The 11,804-nt window shown below is 39.2% G+C and overlaps 1 protein-coding gene across 2 annotated transcripts; it reads right to left on the minus strand.

Annotated features, from left to right (window-relative positions):
* Window positions 1-8,168: 8,168 nt before the first annotated feature.
* On the minus strand, window positions 8,169-11,665 carry mibp (muscle-specific beta 1 integrin binding protein). 2 transcript variants are annotated; one of them, XM_030083133.1, is made up of 8 exons: window positions 11,488-11,665; window positions 10,588-10,678; window positions 10,050-10,098; window positions 9,669-9,843; window positions 9,060-9,131; window positions 8,840-8,946; window positions 8,598-8,683; window positions 8,169-8,431 (listed from the first exon to the last, which is right to left on the minus strand). In XM_030083133.1, the coding sequence occupies exons 1-7, from the start codon at window positions 11,511-11,513 to the stop codon at window positions 8,598-8,600; spliced, it is 606 nt and encodes a 201-aa protein (XP_029938993.1). In that variant the 5' UTR covers window positions 11,514-11,665; the 3' UTR covers window positions 8,169-8,431. The 2 variants fall into 2 exon arrangements, with proteins under 2 accessions (XP_029938993.1, XP_029938994.1); XM_030083134.1 differs by lacking the exon at window positions 10,050-10,098.
* Window positions 11,666-11,804: the final 139 nt, after the last annotated feature.

Raw genomic sequence — 11,804 nt, forward strand, 5'->3', positions numbered from 1 at the left:
TACGTTACACTGGCTTTTATTCAAGAGTTCATTCCTTTTTTTCCGTTTTTTTTTTTCCTTTCCGTTTATTGACAAATTATTGCAACTTGGACAATATTATTAGTCTTTTTTTATATATATCACCTAGACTGACTGTAAATGTTTCCAAAACCCTGAAAATGGCTCTTTGAAATTCGCTTGAAACTCTCTATCAAACTACACATTTCAGCAGTGGTAGGTGATGCCAGATTTGGGACGTCCGGATGTGCTTTGCCCTTCACTGTGTCAGTGCGCCTCCATGCGGAAGACAAGTTAATGGATCGCATGTCTTACCGCTTCAGTGATGCGGTGAGACAGGTCAACTTGTTATAATTGCAGAACTATTTAAATTAACAGTCTAATCAGCAGTCTGGCATAAAAAAAGTACAATATGATAATCAATATTTTAATTATGTTGGTATTGACAGTTAAAACTGATTAGGAGAGTATTGTAATAGCCGAATATCAGAATAAGAATCTTGTCGTTGTCCTAAAACAACAGAATTGTATGGAACAATGGAATGGCGCAAATATATCAGGAAAGACATTTTAATGTCTGGATTGAGATTGACTGAGTCAAGGGAAAAAAAAAGTTCTCAAGAGTAAATTTTGAAAGCCAAAAATGTAGATTTAAGGAGGGATTCAAATATTTGTTTTGTTTTGTTTTTAGATAAAGACTAGTTGAGATCTCCATGTCCCTTACAAACCAACCCATGTCCCTGGATCCAGTAAATTCCCCAGATGGCAGTAGTGGTTATTGTACAGTCAGAGTTGATCCACCAACCAACCAACCAACCATCAACCAACCTTTTTCAACACAAGATGGCAGCAGTGACTCCTCATAGACTGACAGGCCCATTTGGTCTTTTGGGTATTGAACACTTTATTTTATATCAAAGTTTTCACAAGTTCAAAAAAAAAAAGCTGATATCTTTACAACATCAGATGTTGGTTTCCCAAATTCCTGGAAATTTGTTTTCAATTACAGAAATGACAAGGCTTCATAAATTTGTCAGTTTCTACCCAGGGGCAGAAGCCCAGCACAGTGGATCATGAGCTGCATGTTGGAATTGACACACTGATTCACATCTTCAGTTTGCTTTAGATGGGTTTTGTCTATTCCTCTGCAAAACTCATGCATATGACTTTTTAACTTTTCGCAATCAAAGCTGATATATATGCACATAACATCTTTGCTACATGGTTCTCTTCAACATCTGGTTCCTCATCATAATCAGAAAGTTATTCAACAAATCTCTGAGCAACTTAAGTGGTGCACAATAAGGACAACACTATTTTATTATTGTCAGTAGTCAGTAGACAGCGCATAGTGTGACAATGACTTAATTTGTTACATTTGGAAAGGGAGACGAAAAACAGTGTCGGGGGGTACAGAAAGTTAGAAATGTAAGTGTTACTAATAAGAAACATTTAGAAGTAAAGCATCCGAACCGTCAGAAAAAATACACTTGTTGTCCATGAAAAACACATAGAAGATCATATCCCATAATTGAATTTTTCTGGACAGTCTTCTCTATAAGCAAGGAATAAGGCTGAAGGATGTGATTAGATGTTAGATCAGATTAGATGCAGTGGTCATGTCCTCACGCAGCTCTGTTTTGGGATCAGGAACAACCCGATACTTGAAACCACTGCATGGAGTCAGTTCATTATCCAGTCTCCATGTCTCCATCCATCTACTGTATACTCCTCAAACCTGATAAGGGTCGCATGGCGCTGGAAACAATCTCAGCTGACTGTGTGAGAGGGGAGGGTGCATCCTGGACGGGTCGCCAGTCCATCACATGGCAGACACAAGTAGCAATCAGACACACAAATCTTCTACATGTGTACACATGAATGTTTATTAAAGTGAGTAGAACTTCTAGAAGTGATATGACATCTATGCAGAAACTGTCAGGTAATAGTTTAGTCATTGTTTTTACTTCTTTTTTCATATGCAGGCATGCATTCACACACACACACACACACACACACACACACACACACACACACGGTCTGTGTGTGCCTGCATGCACTCTTTGTTTACAAAACAGACAAAGCTAAACTCCAATGTCATGATAAATTGACCTGGACTATATTTGTTCTCTTTTATTTATTTATGTATGTATTTTTCATTTTAATTAATTTGCTTTATCACATATTAAAACACTGACAGCTGCCATTCAAGGCCTCTATAGGGAACACTGAATAACTGTTAACTACACATCACGTTGGTCTTAACTCTAAACACACCTTTCTTGTTTATGACTAGGATTTCAGAAGTTATTACTCATTCTGATAACTGTTTATGTTCTTCCTCAGAGGGGAGAAATACAGTCAAGATCCGTTTACAGCCTCTATGTACTCTGCCTGGATTGATTGTTGTAAGTAAGCTCTGAAGGAGCGGAGCCCTTCACCTTTGCCTTTATTTTGTCCCATTCGTCCTCAGGCATTCTGGCTGGCTGTGCAGACGTGCTGGCACACCAGTAGCATGCAGCTTTTAGGACAGGGTGACAAAAACAACCAGCACACAGAGGATTACAAGAGGTCAAAATATATAAAACCTCTTGTATCTGCTTCTGTACAAACATTACAAGAGCCCCCCTCTAAATATAATCACACACCCTGGCAAGCACTCGAAGCCTTTCAGTCATCTGAGTGAGTATAAATGTTTGAGTGAGTGTTAGATACATAAGTAGGGGAGAGTGTAAGTGTGTAAGTTGTTGGACATAGTCACGGGGTACAGGTGTAGGTAGTTGACTTTAGGATGGGTGTAATTTCTCCATAATATTAGATGGTGGGTCTCCGTGAATCTCAGTAATGTGATTTAAAAATACATTTTTACTGAATTTACAAATCTCACAACTCCAGTGGTAACTTGCGCACGATCGCTTACTATGCATTTAAAGGTTAAACCATTTTTGCTATGTTCTCCACTCTGCTAAAATGTAAGTCAAAGTTCCATAGCTGATCTTTGAAATCATGGGTCACATAGTGGTGTAGTGGTTAGCATTCCTCCCTCAAAGTGAGATAATCCCTGGATTGATTCTGGGTGGGGTATGCGCAGAGTGCCTGTTCCCCTCTGGATACTTCAGTTTTCTCCCACAGTCCAATAAAACATGCTTTTGAGATGAACTTCTCACCCTAAATTTAATGTAGAGGTGAATGAGACCACGTGATTGAGCAGGTGACACCCTGGGATGTCACTTGCACAATCAGGCAGTTCATTCAGTGTTAACTTGGATAATCTTCAGCATGCTGCCACTTTTGTCTGGAGAAAGTCTCCACTTAAACCAGATGCCCCTTGAGACAACAAGCACGAAGAACTTACTAATAAATACTTTATCAAAATACATGTTTTGAACTTAAAACTTTAACTGTAATTGAGACGAATAAGAATGACTAAATTAGCTTCAGTGAAAAATTCTAAGTGCATGAAGTGTAACTTTCAAGTCCATAGATACCAAATTGTATTTGATCATTAATAAAGCAATAAACTGCAACTATTTCAAGACTTTGAACTTCACAGGATGTACAAAACAGTTCCCCTACCCACAGCTGTGGGCTGAGCAATGGTTGAGGAAGTAATTTATCACGTAGATAATATTCTGTACTACATGTCCTCTGATGCACAGACATACACGTGAATGAAGAATGAAAGTCACAATTACCTATTTACTCATTCCATACATTTAAAACATGATCTTGCACTTGGGGTCGAGTGCGTTTCACGTTTTAAAGAAATGGGTTGTTTTAACCTGGTGTATTGCAGCAAAAACAAAAGAAAGAAAGAAAGTCTCTTTCAACATAGGAAGATTCGGTGACCTAATCAAGAAGTTCACAAATACTTGTGAAAACAAATTATTGTAGAGCTGTGAATGTTTTCAGCAAGTTTGAACAAATATTACTGATGCTGTGTTACTCGTCTTTCCTCAATTTGCCCTGATGATAAAAGCTGTCCAGCAGGCTAGTCTGTCCTGGATGACTTGCAAATGCATGATGACAAAATCAACCTTGTTTGTGCGTGTTAAATATCAAGAAACGGACAACCTTAGTGTTGCTGTCATGTACAGAACACAGCTAGAACAAACTCATTTGCTCCTGATACCACTAACTACATGGTACCCTTCATTCACTGATAAATGTGTTTCAGTCATGTGACCCAGTCACTATGTGCAGTAAGGAGGTCAAGTTGGTCCAGTCTAGACTGGATTTGTTTTCACTTGAAAAGCAGCTTGAAATAATAAAGGCGGTGTTCTTTAGTTCCCTCTGCCTGAAACGTGCAGAAGTTCACATTTCATGCGCGTTTCATGGTACGTGCTGGCCATGTACCAGCACAGGCCACACCCACAGTCCTAACTTTCACACAGTGCCTTTGCCTGTGGAGCCTAGTTAAATATGGCTATGTGTGCTATTACTTGCACATTTGTATAAACTTGCTGGAAACAGAACTAGAGTGTTCTCTGTCTGCTTCACGTTTGAACAGGATGAACAGATTTTTACCTGCTTGCTTTCTTAGTCATCACGCACACTGCTGTCATTTTTAGCACAGGGAGTTCAGGCCAGTGTGGTGTCTCCTCCACGGCCACCTGTTAGAGCGTCATAACAATCAACCCGTCGCTCCGTTTCCACACGACACGCACATGACAGGTTCCCATCAATGATGCCACAAGGAAATAACCGAGCTGCTCTTACTGTAATAGGTGTTAGCAAAATGTGTGTATATCCGTCAGACGAGGTCTTAAACTGCATGACGTGGAGTTGTAAACAGCTAAATCTGTGTCACAGCTTTTGTATTTACATCTGATAATTAAATCAGCCTGTGATGTTCACCTTTCCACAAAGCCCACACAAAGGAGTCCTGAAAGGAGAATTAGTGACAAAGTTCAAGCTGGTCGTGACATCCAGCCATTTAAAAGTATTGTTGGGCCTCTATGTAGCTTGAAAATGAGGATGCCTAAAATAAATACACTACCTGACCTGTTCTATATATAAATGTGGTACGATAAGCTCAGGTTCATCCCTGCCACTTTGACAGGATGAGGTATTCCCTGAGGGGAAATGGGAAATTATTCTGGCCTATTTATACATGTGGAAATATAGGTGATATCAGCACGTGCCTTGGGCCTCCAGTGCTGTAAATCTAGTGCTAATTGTCTAAATCTCGTGGCTAGTATGTGACCCACTGAGGAATACACTTGAGTCAAGGCGGAGCGGCTATTTCAGAGCTGCAGTGCTGAAATCCTCCATCTCTAAAGACAGATATATGAGTTTAAAAGATCATATCCTGGTTCCAAAATAGATGCAAAACAAAATTGGATCAGTTCAGGATTAGTTTGTATAGACTGTTCATATGTTGTCATGGAGGTTTGGGGAGAAGAAAAAACCCCAAAACAAAACAAAACACTATCAGAATAATTCATCCACTAATGTGAACATGTTGCAGCTGAATATACAGTATGGTTTTAGAGGGGCAGATCGTAATTACTCTGAGCTTGCCAAGTTTAAATGTCGCAATGAGCCCTCAAAGATGGCAAGATAAAAACAAAACTCACTATTTGATACACTTGATAGCCACTGAGGATCAAATATTGGATTTATGTAAAGACTTTGATCTTTTTGACTAATTTTTTTACAGGCAAATTCAGAAGCCCCTTGCTTAATGGCATCGCAGTGCACGAAATACACATGAATACAAGCACAAAGCAAACACAAGCGTCACAGAGGTAACTCACAGTGTTTGAAATATTTGGAGTTTGGTTGAAATTTATGGAAAATGTAAAAAGTTCATGTTGCAGTGATATTATATCATGAACATGGGACACTAAAGTGGAAGCATGCAAAGATAATTTCCTCATCCAACACGATTTGTTGAAAAAAATCCATCAACAGTGGTGGATGTACCGCAATAAAAAATGTCACCATCATAATGACTTGCCATTTGCTCTTGAGCATCAATTACAGCTTGACGTCGACGTCTGCTGCTGTTCACAAGTCGACTTATTGCCTGCTGAAGTGTGGCATCCCACTCTTTTGAAGGAAGGCCCTCAGGTCATCAAGATTCTAGGGTACAGAGTTATAAACCTCTACAGGGCGGCTCAGCTGATTCTAGAGGTTTTCTGTGGAATTCAGGTCTGGGGAAACTGCAGGCTGCTCTATTTGAGGTTCTCCAGTCTTTCAGCAGCTGTTCTCTAATGATACCACCTCAATGAGCCGGAGCATTGGCATCTATGAAGATGAAATTAGGTCTTTTTTGTTCATGCAGCGTTTTAATGATCACTGGATTAATGATGTTATTCAGGTAGTAGTTTTTAACATTTAGGGCAGTTCTCTGTTGACTAAACACACGTGCCCACACTGCCCTCCACCACTGAGGGCTCGGCTGGTGACAACAGTAGCTGATGCATGTCGCTCTCCTTAATGCCGCCAACATTGCTGGCAGCAACAATTTCTGCTCAACATGAATGTAGTTTCATCAGAGAACAGAACTGAGATCCACCAGTGGAGTGGTCAGGGACTCCTACGGGTCGTCTAACAAGCAAACCACGCTGATGCAAATGGTTTCCAGTGGTCTGATGTGACACTTGGTGCCTCTCATCTCCCTGAAATGTGCCTGGAGTTGAGTGGCCTTCACCATCGTTCACCATTCTGTTCCACAAGGTACTATTTACAATGCTTTGTAGTCACAAAGCGGTCAGTGCGGGATGTGGTCAGAGGACGTCCACGGTGACTCTTCCAGTCTCTCTGCATCTCTAAAACCTGCTGACGACTCTGAGCTCAGCGGCCTCTTCTGCCTGAGAACATCCTGTTTGAAGTCTCACAATGACGAGGCACTGCTGATCTGTTCCTAGGTGTTGTCTCAGTCTCGTGATGACAAAATGTCAACAGCATGATGAAGACTGTTTAAATACCTGTTCTAACTGAACCAAACACCTGCTGTGAACTTTACCATTAGGCTGGTTGTTTGAGAATAGCAAGTTCTATAAAAAGCACCTAAACAAAAAGTACCTAAACAGTGGACAGCTGTGCATTCAAAGGCTTAGAAAATATCACATCAAGTCACCTGAAAAAGTTATAGAGCAATTAAAGTTCATCCTGAAATTTCACCCCAAAACCCAATATTTCCAACTTTTTGTGGGTTGTGCAGACATTTATATGGAGTTAATATTTTTATCAATACTTGTGACTTTGATGTAGATCTCATCATATTTGGTCTAATCAATGCAGACAATTAAAAAATTCCTCAGGGTTCAAAACTTAGAGCAAACCATCCACCTTCCTGAAGCTCTTTGTCAAAGTCTAAGGGTTAAACTTTGTATATAGTGAATTCAGCATGTATAATTTTTCAAACTTTCCATTGGCTGCTGTGTATATTCTAACAGATACTGTATGTACAATGACAACATGATATATAATTGTCATTAGATGTTGAACAGGTTCCATTTTATGAGCAACAAATGCTGAAAACAAGGGCATTTCAAATGGTTTATACCTTTTTACTCTTTCATTCTACATTATAATATATTAATTTGAATACATCTGAATATCATTTATTGTATTAGTGGTTTCTTTTCAAGCCTGAAATAGTCACATACATTGATTCAAAAAGCTTAAATCGTTATCATTTTAGTAGCATAATTGTTGAGCATTTTGTCGTAGAAATGTCTTCACAATTTGGAACATTTCTGTGATCCTTACAGTTTAAACCTGGAGGGCTATGATGTGAAAAACAACACTTCAGCAGCTGAAGGAATTAATTTTTCTTTAGTCTAAAAATAAGAATTCAAAAGATCAAGAAAACAGTACAATAAGGATAAGTGATCACTTATGAAGAGATCCATGTTGAGGACTTGTGAAATTCCATATAAAAAAAAATGAATGTTTAATCTTGCTGTTTTTCCACAGTATTGCTACCAAAAACTTCATCCACACCTGTGACTGTAGCCATGCTGCACATTAAGCAGTCTTGGCAGGCCGATTAAAACAGCCATTTACAGTAAGCCTTTGGTGTTTGAAAACAAAGATACCGTGCAGTGCTTTGGCAAAACCATGTGAACCAGCAGAACAAGAATGTGAATATAAACACTTAAAAATGTCAGTTGCAGGGATATTTTATGCATTGACACTCAACAACACTGGGATGTTTGGTGCATTTTTTTCTGCACAAAAATAATTTATTTTCAACAGAAGGTGATGAGCAGACTTCCAGTCCAAAACAATCCAGAGGTTTAAAAGTAACACAGGGATAACAAATCAAAACTGCTTAAAAAAAATTTTTTTTAATGAGAAGATAAATTAACATTGCTGCTATCTATTTACAAAGAAATAGTAATACAAAAAAAAGTTCAGAGAAAAAAATTCATTGAAAGTATTTACAAAATCTGTACAGGTGTGCAGAGACGTCCTCCTGCTGCAAGAAACAGAGAAAAAGGCTTTTAGTAATGGCTGTGCAAGTTAAAATCTGATTTACTTAGTTGTTTCAAACAAAAGTGATTCCACTAGCCCCCAAACTATACAGCCTATATTGTTAACCTAAAGCTTAACTTAGAAATGATATTTTCAGATAGGTTTTGTACCTATAAACGATTGAGCAGGTTGTTCTGGATGTCCTCATACACCTGGTTGTAGATCTCATCTTTGGATTTCAATCCATCCAGGCAATCTGCAACATACAAAAAGTAAACCAATTATTAGCTTCCATCTTTTACAAATGACAAACTCTCAGTTGTTGCCAATGCAACTCTATGATATAAAGAATAAGTCACAAGTCAATGAATAATATATATATGTAATTTACATTCATCCAGACACAACTTACCAATATTCAAGCCAGAGTCCTCCATCTCTCTTCTATGCTTGAGGTACATGGGCCACACGTGGCCATCAAACAGGCCAGGAGGGTCAGGGACAGCGTACTGCCTTGTACTAAAAAACACCATGTAAGGAAACTTGCATTAAAAAAAGAGACAAAAGTCACACCGACAATGAAACCAAAGTCATGCGCAAACACAAAAATATAAATTTGTGTGTGTGTTCACCTTCTCCTTCTCTTGCACTCCTCGTAAGGAATCTCGATGTAATAGCACTTGTCAAACACTTGCAGGAGAGGCCTGGGGGGAGATGCAAACGATGATTACCAATTATATAATGGCAATGTCAAGACTGGAGGTGTACAGTCGTGCTTCAGCTCCTATTGCTCCTTATCTGTACCCCTGCAGCATGCTCGGCAGTCACTACTTGAACAGTGTCTCCCTCCACCAATCAGTCACTATAAAGGAGGAGAACTCAGCGAGCCCCTTACTGCAGTCTTATCTTGAACGACAGGACCTGTCCAAATCTGCTCCTCGGAGGTTTATGCACACGTGCCAGTTGTAAACATACGTAGTATCGTGTAATGCGGTTTAAGTAACACCGCCCTTGTGACGACAGCGTTCTTAGAATTTGAAAGAGCTGAGTTGGTCTGTTCCCCTTTGGTGAAACTACTGATTTTACAAACCGATTTTCAAATGAGTGCAAACCGTATCTCAGCATAACTAACACCACTGCATGCCTTCAAATGTAAGCAATTTTTCTAAGATCTGAAAAAGACAGGGCTTCCTTTTAACCGTTAAAACAAGGAAACCACGTCAGAATAAATATAAATTTACCGATAGTTGTAGAGCAGGAAGCCTTCCACAATCAGGATGTGGATCTGGTCATCGGGGTTGGTCACATCTGAACAAGAAGACAACGTGACTCCATGGGATCTTGCAAACTTCACTGGGTTCTCGATCCAGCCTTCTATGGTGTTGGTCATGGCCTCCATATCCAGTGCTGTGATCACTGTGGAAAAAGATAGATAAGCAATTACTCAAACGTTATTTTTTTTTTTACACAAAAAAAAGGGTTTGTTGTCTGGAAGTTACTGGTGCTTATTGCAAATTGATTATTGTTGATGTGTTGGTTAGATGGACGTAATGCTTGTAATCATTGAGGATGTTTGTATAAGTTTTCCAGCAAGTCACTGGCTGTCTTCAGTGAAGTCTTACCATCCCACTGTTTAAAGCCGTCCTCCCCAACTTCTATATGATCAGGTTTCTGAAATAACAGTCACCAATAAAACATTGCTGCAACCTCACAGCAGTGAACACTTGCAGATCCCACTCATGTGCAACGCAAGGGTAAAAAGTGCAAACATATTCACACAAGAAAGCAAAAGAAAAAAGATCATGCACGAAAACAAAAACTAAACTGTTATAAAATCTTAAGAAGTTTGTGACGATATCAGAAGAGTAGAAGGGAAAAATGCGAGGATTGATTGATTTATAGAGATAAATATAGTCAGAACGTGAAAAAACAAGAAATTTGTAAAAAAAAAAAAAAAAAAACCAAAAAAAAAAACCAAACATCTAGATGACTGAAGGGTTCTGCTTTGAAATGGAAGAAATGGCCACTTCTATTCAAGAGAAGAAAGTATGGGGGAAGGGATGTGATCAATAGGAGTACCCACCACTCTGCATCATGTGCTCATGCAGCGAGTATATAAAAGAAATCCAACAAACCAGTCAACTATCACACTAAACTCACCTTGAAAAAGTCATCTTGGTGCACAACGCAGCAGTTGGGCAGAGTCTTGATCAATTTATTTGTCAGAGTGGTTTTCCCACCATTTGTGACTCTGTGGAGAAAATAATGGTGAAGTGGTGAGAATTGTTATAATAATAGCCAGATGTTAGTTGCTAAAAAAAAAAAAAAAAAATCATTTAGTTTCAATTTGATCCAAAATCAAAAAACATTTCACAAATATATAAAACACAAAGTCACATTAGCAGGACATGCAGCTTATTTTACTCATGCTTTGAAGCTATTTCTTTTGTTTCATGGTGATTTTTAAAAAAATGTTTATCTGTGTTTGTACAGCACCCTTTAATTTGTGTTGTTGCGGAAATGTGCTGTAGAAATCACAGTGCCCTTGCCTTAGCTGTTCCAGGTAAACAAAGAGCACATTGAAAGGATCTTTAAATACACCAAACCATATAAATCATTGTAATCAACCTGTATGATGCGACACACACTTAATAAAAAGCATGACTGTGTCACTGAAGGGGGGCATGACGGGGGGCACATCTCCCTCCACTTTTACATCCAGTCTCGCGGTGAATTTTCAAAAGTCCCGCTCGATTTATGACAACAAACACAAAACGTGAGTTTAAACCGACTTCTGGCGGGCAGCTGATAAAACGAATGAATAACAGGAAAACTGTTCTCATTCAGACCTTTACGTCTATTTTCATCACAAAGCCTTTGTTTATTGAATTACTTTTTTTTTTTACTTTAAGTATAACTTACAAAATGTTCGCGTAATCATGCAAACTACGCGAGTAGTAATCGCCGTAATAAAAATAAGAGCTGCAGTCGATGTAATACACGCTTTAGTTTTTAATCATTAAACAAGCTCAAAAAACGCCACACTTAACACAACCTTACCCGCCAATTCCAATAATGTACTTCATCCTTCCCGTTCTTCTTAGCAGTCCCGCTTCAAGGTCAGCTGAAGAAACTGTCGCCGAGTTGTCGCGTTAAATCAACCAAAAGGAAAAAACGTGTAAATAAACTTTGAAAAAGCAGTAACTTTAAGCCGCGCGCGTTAGCAGCGTCCGCTCAGACTACTCCATTGACTCATGGTACGAGGCACTGCTCTTTATAAGGAGCTGGTGACGTCGTGCGTCACAACACGCGCAGCCACGAGGTCCTACGTACTCCTGCCCTTTCTCGCTCCCCTAGCTGGCAGCAGCCAATCGCAG

Source organism: Salarias fasciatus, chromosome 23, assembly GCF_902148845.1.
Source record: "Salarias fasciatus chromosome 23, fSalaFa1.1, whole genome shotgun sequence".
Taxonomy (NCBI): domain Eukaryota; kingdom Metazoa; phylum Chordata; class Actinopteri; order Blenniiformes; family Blenniidae; genus Salarias; species Salarias fasciatus.

Excerpts from the sequence above, each read along its gene's own strand:
- mibp (XM_030083133.1), bottom strand. The coding sequence starts at position 11,513 with ATGAAGTACATTATTGGAATTGGCGG. Across the intron at positions 10,679-11,487 it reads TACATTATTGGAATTGGCGG|AGTCACAAATGGTGGGAAAA; the intron begins GTAAGGTTGTGT and ends TTTTCTCCACAG. Across the intron at positions 10,099-10,587 it reads ACCAAGATGACTTTTTCAAG|AAACCTGATCATATAGAAGT; the intron begins GTGAGTTTAGTG and ends CTGTTATTTCAG.